General features: G+C 37.7%; 1 protein-coding gene across 1 annotated transcript in view; it reads right to left on the reverse strand.

Annotated features, from left to right (window-relative positions):
• Positions 1-10,604, reverse strand: part of CEP128 (centrosomal protein 128) — a 135,184-nt gene extending 124,580 nt beyond the window's left edge. The window contains exons 1-4 of the mRNA XM_069858630.1: positions 10,543-10,604; positions 5,124-5,284; positions 3,648-3,734; positions 715-841 (exon numbers count right to left, since the gene is read on the reverse strand). Coding sequence (XP_069714731.1) covers positions 715-841; positions 3,648-3,734; positions 5,124-5,270 — 361 coding nt within the window. The 5' untranslated portion in view covers positions 5,271-5,284; positions 10,543-10,604. The remainder of the gene's footprint in view (positions 1-714; positions 842-3,647; positions 3,735-5,123; positions 5,285-10,542) is intronic.
• Positions 10,605-14,100: the final 3,496 nt, after the last annotated feature.

A 14,100-nucleotide genomic window follows, 5' to 3' on the forward strand; every position in this document is an offset into this window, starting at 1 on the left:
CATTTCCTTTGTTCCCCAAAAGAATAGGTAGCTTTTTCCTCAAATTTTATTTGCCCAAGCAACAGCTTTTCCTCCATCTGGATCTATTTTCACTTCAAATTACAGTAATTTACAGCTTTCACATTAGAAAAACCAGAGTTCTATATTTTCCTACTAAAATACATTAAATGCTACTTCTAGAAGGATTACTCCTCCCAAATACACTTTTTCCTAAAATATAATGAATTTTCAGAGAGATGTACAACAAAGAGAACACTTTCCTGTAGGTTACACATTGGTTTAGTTTTTCCTTTTCCACTAAGCCTTACATAATGTTTCACATGTTTGCAATCTTATACTGTTAAAATCTAACTTTCTTTTTTGCTGTGAAGAAAGCTTCAGAAGCTGCAATATCCTTTCCAACTACCTTTAACTTGTATGTATCTACAGCTCACGCAGTGGACAAGGAATGTTCTCTACTGAAAGAATCAGTGTTTTGTTAGATCACTAAGGGTATCAGCAGAAAAGACTATGCAGCAGAAAGCTATAAGAATGTAATAAACAACTGCATAATTTAATGCAGGTCTCCCAAATTTCTAAACAGAATTTCTTTGAAGTAATCAATGATGATTTTTGACATCACTATCTTTACACAGCTTTCTTCTTAATTTCCTCTTTCCATAGAGCAGCTATACGACATTATTTAAGTATAATCAAATACCTTAAGTATTTTACCTGACACTCCTTCTCCATCAAGATCACTAGGGTATAAGCTTGAGAGAGAAGCACTTCTCATTCCAGAATTTCGGGTTAATCGTTGGCTCCTTAATAGACCTATAGACTCTTCCATTGTGTCTTTTAACTGCAGAGAAATTACAATTTACTGAAACATGAACACAGACTGATGTAAAAAAAAATCATATATGTAAAATACTGTTTTTCAAAGAAGCCATTAAGGGACTCAAAACTACTTTTAAGCCAAGTATAACTATTAATTAGCAACAGCTTTTCTTCAATGTCTCAGATTTCATATTCCCATAACTCCAGCAAAATATGTTTCCAAATTGGAAGCTTCAAATATCAAGTTTCTTAAACCAGTGGTGCAACAAACCAGGAAAACTCAAAAGAAAAGTATGTCTCCTACAACCAAAATAAGACCTGTTTGCCAGCAATGCTCAATAGAAGTCCCGCAAAATCCAGAAAACAACTTAAATCAGACTTTTTCTACCAGCCCTACCTGGAAGCAATTTAACATATGGCTATAAAATTGCCCTATGCAGATCTATATCAAGCCCTAACTTTTAGCAGTTACACTTTCAGAAAAAGTTAGCCATTCCCAGCTTGAGTTCAAAACTAACTATATTCCTAAATAAGTTCTTCATTTTTCAAACTTGCATCTTATTTTCTAAGACTGCATTGGCTAACTGTGGTTCTTAGCTATTTGCTTTTGTCATACCTTTATTTGACAATCCATAACACATCGATTTCTAAAGCTTCACCTTTCTTCTTCTTAACAGGTGCTTGCACACAACGGTTAAACTGCTGCTTTATTCTTGCAGAATTACACACACTGCATTGGATCTCTCTCTGGGCAACACTTTTTTTCCAAAGCCTAAAATACTACTTTGAATCCTTCCTGAATCTTTCTAAGCTTGTTTACATTCTTTTTAAAGTATTACGTTTTCATTAGTGATACTGAAGTTGTCATAATAATATCATGTAAGAAACTCAAACAAAAAATCTTAAGTCTTTTCCAATGCTTTCTCAAAAATGAGGCTAAGGGAGAAAGATACAACAAAGCATACGTGTAACAAGAGATAACCCTTGTATTCAAAAAGCTAAACATTAAAAAATAAAATTATGAAAAGGCCAGAGGATCAAATTGGCACAGCAATAACCCAATTTGCAAATCTAACTAGACTCTGTAAAAGACTTACCTCACCTCTTTAATAGGGCAGTAAAAATTCTGAATTAAGTTACAGGTGCTCAGCTCACATGCTTTAGCTTTACAGCACTCATCTTAATTCTTTCTACACAAAAGCAGACAGTCAGATGTTTGTAATTATTTTTATTTTTTTAAACAAAGAAACATTACAGTGTCCATAATTAACAACCTGACTCTTCATTCTGTTTATTTAGATCAGAATAATGGCCAAAAAAATTGTTGAAAAATTGAGTTATAATTTACATTATCAATATCATTACAGTTTAAGGTATTTGTGTTCTTTTAAAAAATAACTTCAAGATAGTGACAGCAGAACAGAGATATTAAAACCCACAAATTTGAATAGAATATTCTTATTATTCACCAATCTGAATTCCATTACTCAGTATCTCATCTGTAAGCTGCTGAGATCCTATGAACAGTGCCTAATGTTTTAGACTTTTCCCATTTCTTTTTTTTCATTTATTTAAAGAGACAAATATCACTGCCATCAGTAAAATACTAAAATCTAAAAAAAAAAAAAAATCACCACAAAAATAGATCTCCTTCAAAGCTTAATTGCTTTTAAATCCCTACAAAGCATCACATGAGCAAAAAGACCCATCCCAAAATATTCTCTTCATCATCTTTCTCTCTGTCCCTCTCCAAAGAGGGGAACAGAACCTTTTCTCTACTATTCTTGATCTCTGGGGATATAGCAAAATCACAGATCAACAGTGAAATCAGTAGGAGACTAACAATGCTCTGGAACAGAGCACTTATGTAGAGTACAATGTTCCAATCACTAGAGAATCAACAACAGCAACAATGAAATAAAGTCCTAGGTAGCAGAACTTCCTAATCCTCTAAGTTAAGTAGCACATTTTGTATTGATTAACCAGCAGACACTGGGCCACTCGAAGTGAGTTAGTGAGACTAATTCATAAACAGCTCCTCAGCAGCCCAATAGTCACCGATTCATAAATGCAAATATGCTATACAATGGTCTAAAGAAAGCCTTTTTTAAGAAAAAGATCACAAAGAATTCAAGAGTCAGACATTAGAATATTCAGCATAGCTAACAGAACCTAAACACACATCCCATTTGGAGAAAAATTTGCTCCTTCTTTCTGTCTACCCTTATTCAAAATACTCTTACAGATCCTATGCACCTGTTTCAAGGCAGTACCTGCTGTAGTTTGTTTGTAACAAAGTTATAAACCTCTACTACCCTACTAGCACTAAGTTGTTTACTTTTTCTCCAGACACCTTTTGTAGAAGCTTGTTATTTATGAGAATCTCATCTCTTTTGCAATTTAGAGAAAGCTTGTCAAGAGATTCAGCTGTTGTTCTACAACAGGAAAAAAATACATCAGTATGATCACAATCTCACTCCCTCCTCTGATTCATCTTTTATCCTATTGCTTTTTCAGGCAAAAGAAACGTGTTCCCTTAGTACTCTGTTTCAGCTATGCGCCTTGTATTTGGCATGGCATCATAACATAATAATCTATTTTGTGCTTATAAATCAGAAAAGTAATGAAGCTATAAAACCTGCCAGAGTTCCATTCTATAATGTATCACTATAGTTGGACTTACACTGCTCAAATAAACAGGAAAAGTTCTTTTACATCTACTTAACTCTAGATATACTTGCATTCTGTACATTACTATCAAGATTTCAGCTATAAATGCTATTAAAAGAAAAGATTTAAGGAGTTAAAATAAATTGAAAGTTACTCACAGTTGCTATTGCTTCGGTTTGTTCCTTGTTGTATTCTCTGTATTGTCCTAGTAAATGGTCAACATGTCTTAGATTTCTGTTGGTATCCTTAAAACACAAGGTTGAGGAAGAAAAGTCAAAACAGTACCCTCCTCTAATCAGATATTACTGTTTTCTTTAACATTCTTGGTTTACAAGAGTAAATTGATGACACAAGTGTTTTTTAAAGGGTTTAACCATTCAAAATCCTATGAGGACAAAGAGCACATCTAAAGGAAAAAAAAAAAAAAAAAACAAAAAACATAAACCAAGAAAATACACCATAATTTGCAGTACTGCAGTAAGGCCTCTGCTTCAAATAAAAAGTTTTATAATTTTCAGGCATTCTGTAGAAAAATATTTTTAATCCAAAGATCTTAATGTAATTCTGTTTTACAGGCAGGTAACTGTCTGAGAAACAACAACTTTTTGAGGAGCAGCACATCAAGTGAGGTCTCTGCATGAGCACACTCTGACCAGATAAAGAGCAGTCCATGAAAACCAATTAGATTAAAACCAGAATTTCAGAAGAGCAGTTAGAAAGAAATTAGAAACATCACAACACCAATGAGTCCATTTTAAAAAACGGTCTGATGACATTCTTGACTCATCCCTTTTCTAGCTTGATGATTACTTTCCAGCTAGGATGTTCCAAGGTTTAAATTCAGCATTCTATATAGCTTTTCTCTTCTGAAATATGAAAAAAACAAAAAAAATACATATTGCCAGCCGAACAGTGCTTCAGCACAAGTGATAATACATAAGTCCCCCCAAATAGCTCTTCAGAACTGTCAGTTAGATAAGAACTGGAATGACTTCTCAAACAATAAAGGATGTAAAGATAGTTCAATGTCTCCTTCCACTTGCAAAATAGATTCAGAGATTTCCTTTGCTGCCTCCACTGAAGAAGCAGGAATTAGATGAATACGTCGTCCTTCTTGGGTATGGATCTCTTACAAGTTTACAAGTGCTGCTTTTCACTACACTGTTCCACATCTAAAAAATATTGTATTTTAATTACAAGCTGTATCATGAGGCAGTTGACTGCCTACATATTTACTTTATCAGAAATAAGGAAATTTTACACAGTACTAGAAAACAAAGACGGGTCTGGAACTTCCTGTGACAAAATTTAATGCCTCTTGTGAGAATCTGACAAAGTTTATTTGGTATTACTCAGTTTGCTAACTTTATAAACAGTATTACCAAATGTGTCACTGTTACTAACAACATTCCTATTACTTTCTGAAATAACAACTGTATAAAAACGTAACAAGTCACATACTTTCAGTTCAAAGGCAATACAATCAATTTCCCAAAACCTTTCTGGTTTGCACAGAAAGCAACATTTCTCATCAATACAATATTTTCCACAACTTCAGAAATGAAAATTTCACCTTATGTTACAGAAATTCAGACGCTATTATAAACACTTTAAAATCATATTTTGTAAACAACCTGTAAAGTGCTTGCTAACGTATGGATTTTCTCTGTAACTTCTTCAGCACCATAGTTCCAAGCTCTGTTGTGGGATGCTCTCAAAGGTGGCCGCCTTCCTATTCGACCCCTCAGAAAGCTGTCTGAATCAGTGGATGAATCTGCCATTAGTATCTTGAAACCTAGACAGAAAGACCAGAAAAAGTAATGAATGTTAAATCCTGATTGTAACTGAACAGTCTCTGACTTGCACAATGTTCTCAAAGCAACTTCATATATTCAGATTACATTTACATTAGCTTTTTTAGTTTGGGTCAGCAAGTTGTACTTTTGAAGCAGATCTTCCAACTGCTACTCAGTCATTACATCTGTTCATACCATGAAGCAGTGCCCAAGAGGCAGGGCTCAATCAAAGAGAAAAATCAAAAGATGCACTCTCACTACTTCCAAGCGTTTGGTACCCAGTGTCAGACCATAGCCAAAAGCAAATTATTCCCTCAAAACATACAATAGAGACAAAGATTTATCAACTGGTCTGGTCTGCAGAACCATTCCCCTTTGCGTTACACTACTAGCTAAGATTTATTCAGCTTGGCCAGTGCTAACTAAGACAAATAACTCCAAGTAAATAACTTTCTGAAGCAAGTCTAGAACCAGTATCTCAATGACTAAAAGAGAATTGGAGATACTATGGAAGAAGGCAAATGTCTTAAAAACAAGGGAATGAAGAAAACTGTGGCCAAGAAGATATAGATTGATCAACTTCATTAAGATATGTGGGAAAAATTAAAACAGACTATTTTAAGTTCCCAACAAAAGACTCGTTCTCAAAAAATGTGCATCCATTTATATCAAATCAATTGATCTGTTATGCGTAATTAAATCTATTAAACAGGAAAGAAGCAGTAGAAGTCATTCTTTTTTTTTCTAAACCTTAGACACACAATACTCATGAAAGTAAGATAGAGAACCAAACCAAATTATGCTTTCCTAAAACGTAAGAGAAATTGGGTAAGTACTAGAACTCACGGGGCAATAAATAGACACAGTCAAATTGGAGAGAGGAATCAACTAAGAACCTAGAGTGAATTAATTATACATTTTCACTGAATGACCTAACAAAGTAATATAGTATGTTAAGTTTGTAAATGACACTATTTACCCAACTGGACAAATACAGCAAGGAAACCAGAAGTTCGTAGGAGAAAGACAGGTAAAAAGAAAAACTATTCAAGAGCTTTATTATTTCAAGTTGCATATGTATCCACAACGTCATGTTATAGAAAGAAAAAGCTAACACCACACAAGACATAAAAATAAGAGTAACTTTTTAATTTGTGAAATACTATTTCTTTTATCCACTGTTAATACGACATAACCTACACCATTACGATGATGCTGGGGCAATTCAGTTGACTAGAACTCAAAAATTACTTGAGGCAGAAGAAATACAGCTAGTGAGGAGAGAAGGGGGATTGCTGAATCTTAATGATGAGGTAGAAGAGGGAAAATAGGACACGGTAAAAGAAATTATTAAAAGCTACAGACAGCTATGACCAGTGTAGTAAAGTCACATAGAGACTGATTAAAATTACAACCCTCAAAAGGTAAGTTAAATAGAAACTTTTTGCTAAACTCTTTCACAGTACAGCAGTTTGCCTAAGGTTCACAGAATCATCATCATAAGACCAGTATTAACATCAGTTGTTGGGACAGACAGTATGACCATTCTTTGGGACAGAAGAAATAGACTGGCAAACGCTTGAACTTGTTGTCAACACAAAAAAAGCCAGAGTAAAGGTGTCATTTTGAGCCAAAGTTTCTCAAAAAAAACCATGGATAAGATTCAATTCTTGTCCTTTATTTAGATGTAACTTGATGTTTTTCCAAAGCCTTATATATAATTTTTAAAAGGTTGTAAATTTGTGTCCTCCAGAGTTGGATAGAAACTTTTCAAATATGGAAGGAGAGTAAATCAATGTACTCAGTCTGTGCTCAAGTACATTAATACTCCCCTCATTTACTGAAGTGATGGTTTTATCTCATCTTCTCTCCCCTTATCTCACTAAAGCACGTTTTCACTGCCAGTATCAGAATTCACTATTCCAGTACCCCTCACTCTAGTAAGCTGAAATGAAGACTAAATGAAGCTGAGAAAGCATAAACAGTGCCCGCACTGGGAAACAGAAAATACAGAATACTTTCAAAGACAGAGAAAAAAAAAAAAAAAGCACTGTCAGAAATAACATGGTATACTATTGATTTTTACAATAATTCAGTAAAAATAAACAAAAACACACAACAAAACCCAAACAACTTACTCTGTCCTATGCATTGCTACATCAAGCTGTATTTCCCCCTCAGTCTTTACTAGAACCTCATATGGACATCAGCAAGATCCATATTGCAGCACATAGACCATGTGTATCACCAATAAGCATGAAATGAGACTTCTGTCAAACAAGTTTGGCATCATCTATTTGAAAGTAGTTTTTAATACCTCCTATAACTGCAGTGTCAGTTCTCTAGGCCAAAATATCTCTTTCTGATCATACCAATCATGACAAGTGGCACAATCACTAGAAACCCAATAAGCAACTGATTCAGTGATCAGTTTCCTCCAAGCTTAACAAAATTTTCAGTTTCAAACCATTTTGTGAAAATACCTTTAAGAAAGCAAGTAAAGGGGAGACCCTATTAATGGTCACACTAAGAATTATGTACAAGATCAGCCTCATTAGGGATCAGAAACTCAACCCTGAGACAATAATCCACAGAGATTTAGTCTTCATGTACTCGAGAACCTACATACCAGCATATTTTGCCTGAATGTTATCATTCTTAGTCACAAAAAATTTAATTTTAATGGTCATTGCAAACAATTGATGGTCTTTATCTGTCAGATATTATCTCAACTACAAAAAGTCATAGTAAATGTTGTTTTGGCAACTTAGATGTTTCAGTACTCCATTCACGGTATCACAGGAAGAAAATTCTTTTTTCCTCCCTAACCGGGCAGAAAAGCCTACACTGGATTTATTCTGTATGTAGAGTACTGCACAGAAGACAGCTAGAGAAACTAAACTTACATTATATACTTTTTACAGCTTGCCTGCGAGACAAACAGTTCCAAGTGAAAGATTAGGCTTAACTCTTAATTCCGCTATGTCACATTTCTTTCTAGGAGCTGAAAGCCCTAAAATAATCACAACATTATCAGTTTCACATTAGTGAAAAAGGGGTTTTTAAGGATAAGACAGAGAAATTAAGAACAGTGAGATATTTAAGAACATTCAAATCATAGAAAGTGTTGTAACTCATTTCCAGATGAAATGGCATAAATCAGCAGAATTCTACAGGTTATGGCATCTCAGCTGATGGGAACTAAATTCTTAAAAATTTTTAACTCTTTTGATAATAAGCTTCTGAACGTGGTCCTACACATATCTCTAGTTAGACAAGTATAGAGACTTGTCAGAAAAGAGATGGGCACTGACAGAAATTAATAACAAACAGCAGTTGACTTATTTGCTGAAAACATCATTCCGAGAACTGTCTCAACCATAAGAGGCCCAACTACTGAAAAGCTATGACACTAGGGAAATCAAAAAGGAAACTAAGATTTACAGCAGAAAAAGATTAATTGGTTTGTATCCAGCTGTCCAAAAATAGGGTCATTAAGATACTCACTGGCTAAAGCACTGAAGAAAGGCTAGTAAACAAAGTAAACATAAAAGAAAGTGCTAGGCACAGAAGAAAGTTTTGTCTGAAGATGACTTTTAATTTATAGTTAAGTAGCATTCCTCTTTGTCCTCGTGAACAACCTAAGAGGAACTGTAAGTACTTTTAGGTTGAAGAAGTTTTGTTTCATATAAAGCAACATCCTCATTTCAAAAAAGATTACAGAAGTTTCATTCTATATTTTTAAAAAAGTGTGAATTTGTACAAATATTCTGCACGCATATTTGCCTATTAATTTAAACCAAAAAAAAAAAAAGCCTAGTATCACTTTTTCCAAAATCTTAAACTGATTTCAGGACATGATCATACAACCTACTTGAAAGTGGGAATCATTTGTTTTTTACTGGTTTTCAGCAGTCTACCTAAACATTTTACAACCTTTCCTGCACTAAGGAAAGACATCAGTACTCAGTGTTTTCCTGCTCTGTAGAAAACAGGGAGTTTCTTTCAGTTAAGAGGAGACTCTCTTCTGAAGAGATCTGCAGGGTAAAGAATAGATGAAATACAGCTGGCAGTCTCAACAGAAAGCTCTCCAGCTCAAGTAAGCAAAAGGTGAACTCGGTATATGCAATTTGATTACTTCTCAAGTGCTTTTATTTGTTTAGCTCCACACAGACGCCTCTATCACTAGGTAACTATCTTTGTGCTAACGGCATATTTGAAGCCTTATAGCTAAGGTGGAGCACAATAAAAAAATAAAATTAAATTAAATTAAATTAAAAAAATCGATAAACCTTCCAAAAAGGGGGAAGATGACACCTGAAAGGCTCTTTCCTCAAGTGTTTCTAACTGAGCCAGGAAGGTGATCCTGATAGGAAAATGTTGGCAAATAAAACTCTCTAAGTTTTGGAGTTTTAGAAAGCAAGCATCCTTTATCAGGCCTGGGTAATATGTGGGAATGAACTCCATCAATCCTGTGCAAAGGCTAATTACAGAATATATTGCCTACTTACATGCACACGTATAAATTTTCCCAGAAATTTTATGTGTATTCTATTGCTTTCCAACGTCTAATTTTGATGTTATGAAACTTTGCAACAAAGCTCTTACTAATTTGAAGCTGGCTCCAGCTCTCTGTTTGACCTTGCCTTTCAGACTAGTTAGGATTCCAAGCAGAGGTGATTACAGACGAGCCATCCATTTAGCACAAATCGTTCCTCACACCATACGTTATCATTTTCACGGAACAAAGTCTAGAAAACACCATCGAAAAGAAAACCTGCTATCAGAGGAACGTTCTGTCTGACTTTCAAAAACCACAACCCCTTAGACAAAACGTAACTGTACTTTAGCTTAAATGGAAATATTCCACTTTGAAATGCTTCACATATTGCATCAATCCAACACGGTGACATTCCACCTCCGTGCTTCCAGGCAGCAGCACTACCTCGCGTTGCTAACCCGTGACAGCGCCTTCCCGGCGCTCTTCAGCACCACCGCACAGCACACGGCTCCTTCAACCCGTTCGCAAAAAAAAAAAAAAGAAAAAAACAACAAAAAAAATCACCTCACCTAAGGCTCCGCCGGGCACCTACAGAACCTCACTAACGCCTGTCCTCGCCTCCGCGGGCTTCCCGGACCCTCCGCCCGGGACAGGACCGCGAAAGCCCCGGGGAGCGACCCGCCGAGGCCCCCAGCCCTCACCGCGGCGGGGAGAAGCCGACCCCCTGCCCCGGGCGCGCCCCGCAGCCCCGCACACCGCCCCACGCCGCCGCTATGGCAACTTGAACTGGCCGCCCTGCCGCCCGCCGCCGGAGCCGCCTTCCGGGCGCGCCGCCCCGCACGGCCCTGTGGGACGGCGGGTTCGGGAGCCGCGCGCGGCCGCGGCGCAGAGGACTCAGAGGACTTCAGCTCCCAGGAGGCCTTGCGGCGAGGCCCGGCAGCGGCGCAGAGGTCGCGGCGGACTTCAGCTCCCAGGAGGCCTTGCGGCGCGGCAGGAAAGGGAAGGGCAGGTCCCGCCCCGCGCGGGGGGAGCGGCTGAGGGAGTGGGGTGGGTTTTGTCGAGGTAAAGCTGTACAAAATAGGCGTTGGCGTGTACAAACGCTACAGCTAAATAAACACGGAGAGCTGAAACAAAAACTGTTGCCTTGTCGCGGCAGGTGTGTGTATTCCGCCTTTGAGGAGCCCGGGCACGTGGCTGGTCCACGGAAAACGAGCGTGTGAGCTGCATGGAAGGGTTGTTTTGTACAACGAAGGCCTCTCATGCCTTTTGCAGGCATCTCCCTCTGAGAAAACCATTCATTGGTAAAATATTGAAAGGGACAAAGTCTTACAAGCAAAGACAATAATATTTTTATCTTGCAATTCAGTGCTGAATTGGATGCATTTATCCAAAAGGCATTTATCTTACAGAAGCAGTAGGTACGTATACTAGTTTTAGACAAAGAACCATGTAAGTCCTCAAAGAGTTCATTTTTTTAGGTTATCCCACTGTCTGGAGGCTCCCTTCAGGTTATCTCTTGACGTAAGACAACTACATCTTACAATACAATTAAGCATATCAATAAATTTTTGCAGCTCTATTAGAGTGTTTATTCTTCTAGGTTATTCATCTGTGCCTGGAGATTGGCTGCGTGTTATCTCTTGTTATGAGACAGATTTATATTACAAGATATGTATGCATGCAAACCAGCTGCAGCAAAATTTATCAATTCTCACATCTGTATTCATAATGTTGCCCATGTCACCCTTGTGTGCAGAAAAAAAATGACTGAATACTAAGATAGCCGTGCTGACTGGCCGTGAAGAGAAAAACAGGCTAGAGAGTACTGTGAGTAATTACAGGAAACATAATCCAGGCCTCTGAAACTTGGACAAAACTTGCGATAGTCCTACAATCACCTGTGCAGGAACACTCAAGCCCAAGCTAAATGCAGTGGATTGTTATTTTTAAAATAGGTATGTCTGTATTACCTCTGGAATCCACTCCAAGGAGTGATCATTGGCCTTTGAGTACAGTAATAAAGCATGGCTGACAATCTATATGCCTACCTTCACTCTTGTCCTGCGGGACTGTTTTATTTACTCACCCACAAGCCTCAAATGCAGCAAGCATGCTTGCATGCTGTATGATTACAACATGGTACAGGAGTGAGACAGGACCCAACACTGGCAGCATCTACCAACAGCCCAGGCAATGGCTGGTGGTCCCTGCTGCTTTCTTTGATTTGTGGTCGTGCTCAAGAGGCATTCCCCTCATCTAACTCGAAGGCAGATAAGACACAGAACAGGAATGTAGCAATGTAGTTCACCTCACTGTGAGCTGAAGCATTAGTGAATAATAATTGAACTAAGTCTTTCCTGGTTTCCGATGCATGACCATTGCCCCGGCCTTTCCTTTGCAGACTGTAGCACTGTCAGATTGTGCTGGCAGGTCTAGATGCAGGATGAGAGGGCTTCTTATTAGTCTCATAAGGCTGATTATGGTGGTCTCTGGGAGGCAGACCTTGATTTTCCCTGAACTCACTGAAGGATTTCCTCTCCTCCCAGTTTTGCAGTTGACAGTGAGCTTGTTCCTTTATAGGCTCCCAGAACTGATCCATGAGCAGATTCCTTTTTCTGCCCTCGTAGCCTCTTTCAGGCCTTGTAGAAGGGATGAAGTGGTAAGAAGTGTGTTCTGGATGTGGGTGGTGCATATATGAGAAGTGTATTTACATCTATGCTGAATGTGAGTGCATCTGACTTGCCATGAACACAATGTTCCAGTGATGCCAGCGCCTGAGACTGACAAAGTGGGCGCAGCCACCAGTCCTAAAGACCATGCTAACCAATTGTGAATGTGACTAGTCAGCAACCAGCACTTGCTATCTATGCATGTATTGGTCTAATCTAAGCAGATGCTTTCGGCGTTGGGACAGCTGGTTTTTGCACACTGCTACATTGTCAGCTGCAACATTATCACAAACATTGTAACTCCTCAGCATATGCATATGAAATAAGGCTTTTGCCCCTGACTAATACAGAATTTTCCCAACCTCGTCAAGCTGAGGCTTGCTTGATATAAAAAGTGAAATACTGAAAGACTGTTACAGAAAACACGCAAGCAGACATGTGTGCCCAGACAGCTGAACTATGGATATCTTTTCTGAAAAGCATCCAAACCATCAGAGAAGAAAGCAGCAGGCTAGTGGTGTTTTTCAGACTCAGATGATACAGTGAACACCAGTGCAAGGTAACAAAGTGCTTGAAGCTCACTGTGGTTTTTTGCACAACATATTTAGTGTAAATTTCTAGCATCCTCTGTTCCCTTCAAAATTCAAGGAATGAGAAAGGGAACAGGTAAGTATTATGGGGTTGTTGATGAGGGTTGCTAATTTACCATTATGATGATCTGTTGGCTCAGTAAAGTCTTTTCCTGGTACCTGTACATGTTGATTTCCAGACTAGATGGATGCATTAGGTTTTGGTTCTTGGTTGGTTTTTTTTGCTGTACCTTTCCTTAGAGTAGAGAGAGGGCTAAGATTTGTGTGCATGTATTTGTTACCATGTCCAGATGGGAACATAAAAAATGCCCTGCTGGTCCATTTGGCCCAGCATACTGTGTGCAACAGTGACAGCAGGAGATGGTATTTAGAGAAAGCACATGAATCTGGCTACTTTCTGTGATCTAACTGTCTCTGTAGTTTCTTCAGCATCCACATCTGTCATATCAAAGGACATTTATAAAAGGATGGTTTCCTTTGGTATTTGTACATAATTTGCATAATCTTGTCTGGTTCCCCAGCCTCCTGGAAATTATTTCTAGAAGTTTACTTCTGGATTTGTGCTTTCTTTATTCTATGGCTGCATAATTTAAGGGCCTTTGCTGAAGGCTGTACTAAAATCTAAGTAAACTGTATCTAAAGTTCTGTTGACAGCTTCAGAAGACTTCAAAAATATGAGAAACATCTGTCCTTCGAAAAAGCTGGTTTGACTTTTCTTCCAAAGATCTTATTTATACATGCATCCATTACTTTTATTCTTTATGATTCTTTCCTCTAGTGTACCCACTGCAGCTGCCAGAGCTGAAACTGTTTTTCTGATTCTGTATTCTGTCATTCTGTATTCTAGATTCTGTAACCTGTATTCTCTGAATGTAAAATTCCTTTATTTTTTTTTAGCATAATATTAATTAGTCCTCTGGTACAAAAAGGATGTCAATTGAAGGTACACTACAGTCATTAGTTCTGATATTTCTGTCACCAAGTAACTAAGATTTTTAATGGTTATTTTTCTTAGTTGAATTTATCTGTCTACAAAGAAATATCACTTGGAGAAT

This window comes from Phaenicophaeus curvirostris, chromosome 5 (assembly GCF_032191515.1).
Source record: "Phaenicophaeus curvirostris isolate KB17595 chromosome 5, BPBGC_Pcur_1.0, whole genome shotgun sequence".
Lineage (NCBI taxonomy): Eukaryota > Metazoa > Chordata > Aves > Cuculiformes > Cuculidae > Phaenicophaeus > Phaenicophaeus curvirostris.